This window comes from Dioscorea cayenensis, unplaced genomic scaffold, assembly GCF_009730915.1.
Source record: "Dioscorea cayenensis subsp. rotundata cultivar TDr96_F1 unplaced genomic scaffold, TDr96_F1_v2_PseudoChromosome.rev07_lg8_w22 25.fasta BLBR01001398.1, whole genome shotgun sequence".
In the NCBI taxonomy this organism is placed as follows: domain Eukaryota; kingdom Viridiplantae; phylum Streptophyta; class Magnoliopsida; order Dioscoreales; family Dioscoreaceae; genus Dioscorea; species Dioscorea cayenensis.
The window spans coordinates 1-9,611 of NW_024087789.1; the positions used below are offsets into that span (position 1 = coordinate 1).

Sequence of the window (9,611 nt, forward strand, 5' to 3'; positions counted from 1 at the left end):
GAAGAAGTGTACATATCACAGTCAGAAGGATTCATCATCAAAGGAGAAGAGGAGAAAGTATCAAAGGCTTGAAAAGCTTTTATATGGGCTTTGCTAAGCTCCTAGAGCCTAGTATAGTCGCATAGATCGGCATTTCCAGCAGACGGGGGTTTGTGCGAAAGTGCTAACGAACCCGATGGTGTATAGAAAGCTTTTAAAGGGAACTCGGACATTACGTTGCTATGATCCGTATGTAGACATTGTTATTTATATGAGCTCATCATCAAAAATGTTGATCAAATTCAAAGAAGAAATGTTGAGAACCTTTGAGATGCCGGATCTCGGCCTGCTAAGATATTTCTTGGGTCTAGAGGTAAAGCAGAAACCAGGTTCTCTGTTTGTGTCTCAACATAAATATGCCGAAGATTTATTGAAGAAAACTGGAATGTTACACAGCAAGGCAATCTCTACTCCTATGAATTCAAATGAAAAACTTTATATGAAGGATAACTCTGGGAATGCAGACTCATCTCGCTATAGAAGAATTATGGGAAGCTTATCGTATCTAACACACACCAGACAGACCTTATGTACGCCGTTGGGGTGGTTTCTCGGTTCATGCAAGCGCCTACATCATATCACATGGGCGCTGTTAAATAAATACTACACTATATATCAGGAACAATGAGTTTTGGACTTCATTACACCAACAATGATCAGTTCAAGCTCACTGGTTATATAGATAGTGACTGGGGAGGCTCGTTGGACGATCGGAAGAGCACCACCGGTTGGGTTTTCTCTCTTGGATCAGCTGCAGTTGCTTGGAGCTCGAAGAAGCAACAGATCACAGCTCTGTCCAGTACTGAAGCCGAGTACATCTCTGCTACCTCGGCGGCATGTGAAACTGTGTGGTTGAGACGTTTGCTTGAAGGCTTGGGAGAAAAGCAGTCACGACAGAGCATCATCTATTGCGACAACATGTCGGCTTTATCCATCACCCGAAACCCAACCTTGTACGGCCGCACGAAGCACATCGACACTCGATTCCACTTCATCCGTGATTTGGTGAAAGACGACGCACTCAATGTAATTCACTGCAACACAAATGAGCAAATCGCTGACATTCTTACCAAGGCGTTGCCCGTTCATAAACTACGAGTACTTTTCAAAATGCTCTCGGGATGAAAGAGTTCCGAGTAAAGTGGAGGATGTTGAGATTGTCAGGGTCATACTCATAACTAAAAGAAGCTAAGGAAGAGTTGACAATTCACAAAGACGAGCTACGTGTACATGCATGGCTTATGGTGGCTCTAGATTGGATGGAACGTATGGGTAAAAATGCAAGGCTGATTGGATGTTCCCTTTCTCTGTTCTTACTTTATGTTTTTTTCTTCTTTACTAGTTGTTTAGCTGGCATGCCTTTTGTTGCCTTTATATTATGTTGACTCTGTAGTACTTCAAGTATGCTCAATAGATTACCAGCTTCAACTACTTCTTTGTCCAAAGAGTGAAAACCTGGAGAGAGTGTAAGTTAACATATTAGTCTTATTCTCATCAGTTGAGCTCATTGGTTGAAGACATCCCTTTAAATTAAATGCTTCTCTTAATAGCAGTGGAAGACTCCTTCAACTTTTGTCTCTGGATTTCAGGAGTTGTAGACACCAGCAAAAAAAAAAAAATATGCCACTAATTCTCTAAATGATCAGAGAAGGTGTAAGTGTCATAAAGTTGAAGATGTGGGCATTTTTCTCAAGCCAAATATGCCAAGTGATGGCACTAGTTTGCAAATCCCATGTGAAAAAATATGCCACTAATTCTTTAAATGATTGGAGAAGGTATAAGTGTCATAAAACTAAAGATATGGGCATTTTTTCAAGTCAAATATGCTAAGTGATGGCACTAGCTAGTAAATCCCAAGTGACTTTACTTGGGAATATAAGATTTCAAAGCTAAGCTTTCTAGAGATCGGTCAAGGATAAAGGAGTCTGAGGCAGCATCTAGACATGCGCAAATTGATACCTAATGGATGATGCAAAAGGGCGATTGATGAAAAGATGGTCCACCATCTCAATTGCAGTGTGATAAAAAACATAAGTGATTATTGGAAGCTTATTACAACACCTAAAAGAGAGGTTATCAACATGAAAATTCTATTGTTTCGGGCAAGCTAATTAAATATATTAATTTTTCGGAGACAAGCATCTTGGGATAGTAGGAGTCACTGAAAAATAATATCCTCTATCATTTTAAAAAAACCCATAATAGGAGCTAATAAAGAATCTATCCTTAGGGCCAGGTTTTAGAGTTTGTTGTCAGGTTACAGAATTTACCACAAAAGGGACACTCTATTAGAGGCTAGAAAATTACAACATGCTCGTTAACAAACCCCATTGGGTAACGAGAAGTTCAGAATTCTTCTAGCAAGAGGTTGTTACTATCATTTTTATGAGTCAAATGTTTTTTTATATTTACTTTCTTTTTGAAGTTAAAAATAAATAAATGAAAGATCCTGGCTAATTTTTTTATTAATTGAGTTTAATGATGGTTCTTATCAAATATTTTTATTTTTATAAAGTAAAAATAATAAATTAGAAAAAAAAGGTATTAATATATAATTTACAATATATGAAGAAACCTATTAAATATGCAATTTCAACTTTTACAAAACATTAATATTTAAAATTTACTGCAATAAAAATATTAAAACAATACCGATATCTTATTATGCCAAATGCAAACTTAGAAAGTTCATATATTAAAAATTTAATCAGTTTCATTTAACAATTTCATACTGAACCCTTTTTTTAAAATAAATGTAATAATTCTTTTTAACAATTATATTATGTATACAAATAAATATATCATTAAGCTAACTACTGACCAAAAGTAAAAGTCTGGAGCTTAGATTATCTGAATTTTTCTAGGCCTCGAACTATTTGTGGTATTGTTTAAATGAGTCTAATATATCCCCCTATGGGAGGTACCGTATCTTTCCCCTCCAAAGTTGTGTAATAAGGGGATTTATTAGTTTTTTTTTTTCTTGAACATTTTCTTAGCATGTATGTGGTAGCACTTTTATCACCTCATATGATGTCTATCTAGATTAATAAATTTCTATGTGAGTAATAAGTCACCGTAACTAGTGCAACACCATACCACCTATCCCTTGATAATTTTTTAATAGGGCGGCGCTTGTCGCCGCTGTCCAAAACTAAAAAAATAAAAAATAAAATCTGGTACAGAAACACATGCACTTTCCTTTTGAAAGTAATCTTGAAAATATTATTTAGACTTCATGCGACAATGCAAAAGTTGAGCCTTGACCATGCAAAAGTTAACAGTCACGTCTGAGAAAACACAAGCATGCTCATTGAGCTATAGTAGGCATTCCTATTCATGACCCTTATCATATGATACAGTGCCGCTTGGAATCACTGTGTCTCTACCCGATTAGGCATCTATCATGTCACGTCACTCATGCGTATTAGTCTCAGTCACACGTTCGCCTGCCACACCATGCTCATTGGCCTCGGCACAGTGAGTTCCTTCTTGATCATGAACTTGCCTCGCCCGTGTGCCTGACTGTCATAGCTTAACCCCAACTTGCCTTGTGTACGCCTGCCCCACATAAGAAATGATTAAGTGCTGGTTGTCAACCTCTATTCGTTCACGTCTGCTCGTGTTGCTCTCAGTCAAGCCTGTACGCCCACGCCCTCTCGTGGGCTACTAGGTTTTGGCCAATATTTTTAAAACCTGACCTGATTCTGAACCTGTCTCATATTTGGGTCACGGATCAATCTGTCCGGACCGGATGATCCATTACATGTCGGATCGAGATGTCAAAATCATATATATATATATATATATATATATAATAACAAACGTTATAATATTTTTAATCATAATTATCTTAAATATTTATTTTAGTATTATTATGATTTTATGATAATCGTTGAAGATTCAAATAATTAATCTAGAAGAAGCAACAAATACAACTCCCTTTGATTTTTTGTTTCTTAATCTATTAATCATAAAGCGGATGATGATAACCACATAAGTTAAACCACCAATTAAGTTACTAATTATGTGAGGATAAGACAAGGCATGAACAAAAAAATTCAAACTAAAGCTAAAACTAAGTATGCTTAATTTAATTCTCAGATTTGATAGACATTACCATTAAAATAAAAGTATAGAATAAAATAAGTCCTAAATAATCTATATCTCTTGAACAATCTACAAGTTTCTTCTTCTGCTCATTTTCTTATACCTCCAAACTCCAAAGTTCCAAGAATCCAAACAACATTTTTCAACAAATCAAGACTCAAAGAGCATCATTAAATCAAGAAAAAGAGTCGATTCATGCCCCTAAGTCCTTTCCTAAAAATGAAAACGGAAAACTGTGTTCTATCCGCTTTTGGTCCGACCGACCGGTTTGTCGGGTTTGACCGGTTAGCAAATTGGTCAACAATTATACTAAAACCAGATCGGGCTATAGGCCGGTTCTCGGTTTTTTTTTTATCTGACCGGCCGGTTCGATCCAGTTTTAAAAACATTGGTCTTGGCCCATGATTGTATGAGATGACACACCTACTCTTCAGCAAATGCCCCGGCCACACCCTTACATGTGGTGCCCAATTCATGTAGCTCTATGCTCACGCGTGCTAACTACCAACCTGCCTCACTCACTTGGGTAGGCTACCCTGATCGAGGGCGGCACTCGCCCATGCCTAAGTGATCAGATTGATCTCGTTGATTTTGGCACATCAAAAGATCATGACTAAGTGTAAGGGCACAATCCTTACAAACCACCCAACTTTTTGAACCTAACGCTCTCATCATCTTGTTTTTAAGATGACTTAAACTAATTCCTCGAATTACCAAAGAGATTTTGACAATTCCTTCCATTTCACAAGGAAGAAGACTCGTAGTTTCTTGTTACTTTGGCCTTTGACCTTTTGGTCTAAAATCCATTTATCCACTCGATTGACCTCCTTATGAATTGTTGGATGTACCCAACTTACCTTAGGCCACTGTAGATCACTAAGATCTTCATGCCATTTTTTTCAAAAAGCTGACATGGAAAGTGGGGTGAAGTTTTAATCTATCATAGAGATTTAGTCTATAAGTCACATTGCCAACTCGTTGGACCACATCAAATGGACCATCAAATCGGGCAAACAACCCCTTGTGCATAAATGTACGTATGGTTGATTAGATTTGATATTAAAGTTATGTTATAACAATCAAAAATTTAATTTAATATTTTTGTTGGGTGTTATAGCAATACATGAACTAATATATTTACTTATAACAAACAATGATTAATTGTGAATGTACATAGAATAAAAAGTTTTCAAAAACAAATATAAACATAGTCTTATTAGTAAAAACATTAACAAAACCATCCAAAATATATGTACAAAGTCCCCCAGAAGAACACATATATTTGACATATTAAATACAAAAAATAAAAAATATATATACAAATCCCCAAATCCCTTACCATGTTTTGTCATTAAGTCCTCAGGAAATCCATTTCTTCTTCTATTCTATAAATTAAATTACTCCATAAAAATGTTTCTTAATTCCCAAGCTATTTTGAAGCTGGAATCTCAAATATTCATACTAACCACTATATGAGTCGGTGGCATATAGACATCAACAATAGCTTGTCTTTTCATATTAGGCTCTAAAGTAGATTGACTTATTAACCCTAAGCTAGAAGTTTCTAAGGTAGAAGATTCTTGGGAGGCAACTTGGCCCTGAATATTAAGCTCTGGAGTGGACTGATTTATTAATTTATGGGTCCCACCATATTTTTTAAATTCTAATGTTAAATTCGGCGGTTACTTTTTTTAAAAAATTTTATACTTTATGTTTCAATTACTTATTTCAAACCCTACCCACCTCTTCGTCTCCTTCTTTCTTAGTCTTGTCATTTGAGAAAAGTTAGATCTAGTGTCTCTCCTTGATTAATTGTAGTATCGAGGACGAGGAAGAGGAAAGGATCTCACCGTCAAGGGTTTATTTCACTATTATTATTCAGGTAAGGTTCTAATTTATTTTGTTTCTGCTCTTTCTTATGATTGTTGTGACATGATACTAGTTAGGGTTAGGGTTTGGTTGAGAATTTCGATTTGATTTAATTTGAGGATAAGATTTATAAATTTCCTGTTAGCGTAGCAGAGATCCCTCTTTAATTTGAGTGACCTAGAGACTGGTTTTGGAGGAGATCAAAACACAGAATTTGTAGATATCAATCTTAAATATCTTACTGAAAAATTTCAGAATGTTTGCAGTTATATCCTGTAAGATATAGTTTTTGAATACAAGTGCCTCTGGTAGGATTTTTGTGTAGGCCTTTAAGCGTTTTTTATTTTCGTTATAGGTTTGAGTTTGATTTAGACATAGATTTATATAAAAAAGTTGTAGAATATAATTTTTTATTTGGCTCTACAAAATTTAAGAATTTGTATGCCTGTAGGTTATGAGATATGACTTTATTAGTAAACTAACTCGGATGGGATGTTTGTGCAGAACATCAAGATTAATGGGTATTTTTGGTGGTCATAAGATTGAATTGGGTAAGGTGAAAAATAAAAAAAGTTGTTTATTATTAAGTTATCTGATTTTTAGTAAAATTTTGCTAATTTTTGAGCTACAGATTGAGATATATGCATGTTTGAAAGGAGTATGTCAGAATTGCATGTCTACAGGAATAGCTGGGCATTCAAATAAATTTATGCATTGAGTAGTGCTCTAAACCATGTGAAGTTTGGATATGTTATAGCCTTGGTTGTCTAATATCCTTAGAGTTTATAATTTTGTGATTTGGGAAAAGATAGACAAACTTATGGCTGATTTAGTACTCATGGGTAGGGATGGCAATAATACCCATACCCGACCCAACCCAACCGGACCCGACCCGAGTTTGACGGGTAAAACCCGATTTGACCGGGTTTCGGGTCGGGTTCGGGTAAAACCCGACTTGTATGAAATGGGTGCGGGTGCGGGTATGGGAATTCTAATACCCGACCCGTACCCGACCCGAAATTAAAATTACTAAAATATTTATATAATATATATATGTATATATACATATATATATACTAATATGTTCTACAACTTCACAATTTAGGGTTTTTTATTTTTCCTCTTTTGTTTGGTCTTGTAATTATATAATAATTTTATTTTATTTTATTTTATAAAAAATTATAATTACTTTTAAGTTATTTTTTTTATAAAAATAATATATTTTTTATTAATTTTTTTAATATTGGGGCCGGGGCGGGTATACCCGCCGGTACCCGATTACCCGTCGGGTGCGGGTGTGGGTTTGGGTTTTTAAAACCCGTCGGGTTCGGGTATATTAGTGGGGGATCGGGTACGGGTACGGGTATGGTAATACCCGCACCCAACCCGACCCATTGCCATCCCTACTCATGGGTCATGATAGAATTTTAATATGATTATTTAGAGTGGTTAAATGCTATTATACCCTTGGAAATAACCAATATTTGGGAGAGCAAAGTGATAGCTTGACATTTTGCATTTGTATCATTCTTTCAATTTTCTTGCTTGTGTTAAATAGGCTTTTGATATCTTTGGAAATTATTCTCAAATATAGGGTATTATTAGAAAACTTGTTTGATTTGGGATTTAGAGTTTTGGGCATTAACCAGGTAAGTACCCGTATATAAATTATACTATATATATAGACTTGAAAAGTTTTGGCTTTTTCGTACCTCTAAAACTGTAAAAAAGAAAAGAAAAAAAATTATTATTATTATTAGTATATATTATTACTGCTGCTTGGAAGCTTTGATATTTAATGTTATTCTGTTTATAATTTTTATTTTTAGTCATTAAATTATGTATTATTGAAATTCTCTATGAGATATTTGTTTTCTTAAATAAATGGAAATATTTTTAGTGAAATTGGGATCATTTGAACCTTGGTATTTCGACTTTGTTGAATGTTTGGATAAGAAATATTTTGACGCAGTACTCGTAGTCCTAGGATTAACTTTGCAATAACTCTGTTATTGGGGGTAAACACTGACCATGTCGACATGTATTTTGATCTAGAAATTATAATTTCACACCGTTCCGTCGGTGAAGAATAATGGCCTCTGATAAATCTAGCTCGGGTCTCTGAGGTTAAATAAATGAGCTCTGATATTTTGGCTATGTCACCAAGGGTAATTATATGAATTCTGTTATTTTGCCTTGGCACTAGGAATGCAAGTGGAATGGGGCGGGGCGGGGCGGGCGGGGCGGGGAATGGGATCCCCATCCCCATCCCCATCCCCGCTTCCCACGGGGCGAGGATTCCCCGCCTCAAAATTCCCCGCGGGGGAGAAATTTCCCCACTCACTCCCCCGCGGGGATCCCTGCAGGGTCGGGGAATCCTCACGAGGACGAGGAATTCCTATTCCACTAAATTGTTTTTCCAAATTACACATATAACACATCATATATGAAATTAAAAACAAAATATTCCTCAAAATAAGTATTATTTAATGTATAAAAAATAACAAACTAACAAAGTAATCGATGGTATGAAGAATTGAAGATGGGGAATTGCGGAAGTTGGGATTTCATAAGAGATGTTCTACTTACAAGTTGAGATTTCATAAGAGATGTTATACTTACAAATTGAGATTTCAATAAAGTTGATAAATTTATCAATTCAATCTTAATTTTAATATAACATATTTATCAATAATAGGAAATAAAAAGTTTTCATTAAAATTTTTTAAACAATTTTTCATATAATTATCTCCAAGTATTACATTGAAGTAATACTTAGTTTGAATTTTAATTTTGTAAATATATTATATAATAATTTTATTAAAATAATTTAATATTTTATTAAATAAATATGTTTTAATGAAATATATAAATATAAATAGTTAATAAGTCGTATGGAATAATTGTGAGTCCCATTTTATAATATAAAGATAAATTAATGAGCAAGAGTTTAAATGTTTAATGGATTGAAAAAATAATATTTATAATATATAACGTTATTTCAAATTTATTGTTACGATTATATTTAAACTCAGTTATTTAAATTAAGTTTATGTTAAATATGAAAGTTATATTTACTAAAACTTATTAATAACTAAAAAATATTAATAAATAAATATTTATTGATTATATATATAATCTTATATTAATGTTGAAATAATCTTTAATAAATATACTAAAAATATATAATTTTGTTAGGGGAATCCCTCGAGGGTTCCCGCGAGGAGCAGGGGAGAGCATTCCCCCGCACCCGCCCCGCCCCACTAGGCAGGAAGAATTTTTTTCCCGCTCCCGCCCTGCGGGGATGTTTCGGGAACTCCCCCCCCATCAGGGCGGGGCTCGGCGGGGAACGGGGATTCCCCGCCCCACTTGCATCCCTACTTGGCAATAGTTGTTTTGGGGGATCTATATGCTCAGTTTTTGACATCTGTGTTTATTTGAAATAAATTTGATTAATGGTTTTTTATTTTGATAAATTATGATTTTTGTAAATGATCACAATATTTTTAGTGGGTGCTTACTGAGTTGTCAAGCTCATAAATGTTGTTGATATCTCTTTTTAAATTAGGAGTATAGTTGAGTGGTGGATAGCTTAG

At 34.7% G+C, this 9,611-nt stretch overlaps 1 protein-coding gene across 1 annotated transcript; it reads left to right on the forward strand.

Annotated features, from left to right (window-relative positions):
* Window positions 1–175: 175 nt before the first annotated feature.
* LOC120256336 (uncharacterized mitochondrial protein AtMg00810-like) lies at window positions 176–667 on the forward strand. The gene has a single exon (XM_039264035.1). The coding sequence runs from the start codon at window positions 176–178 to the stop codon at window positions 665–667; it is 492 nt and encodes a 163-aa protein (XP_039119969.1).
* The last annotated feature ends 8,944 nt before the right edge of the window (window positions 668–9,611 follow it).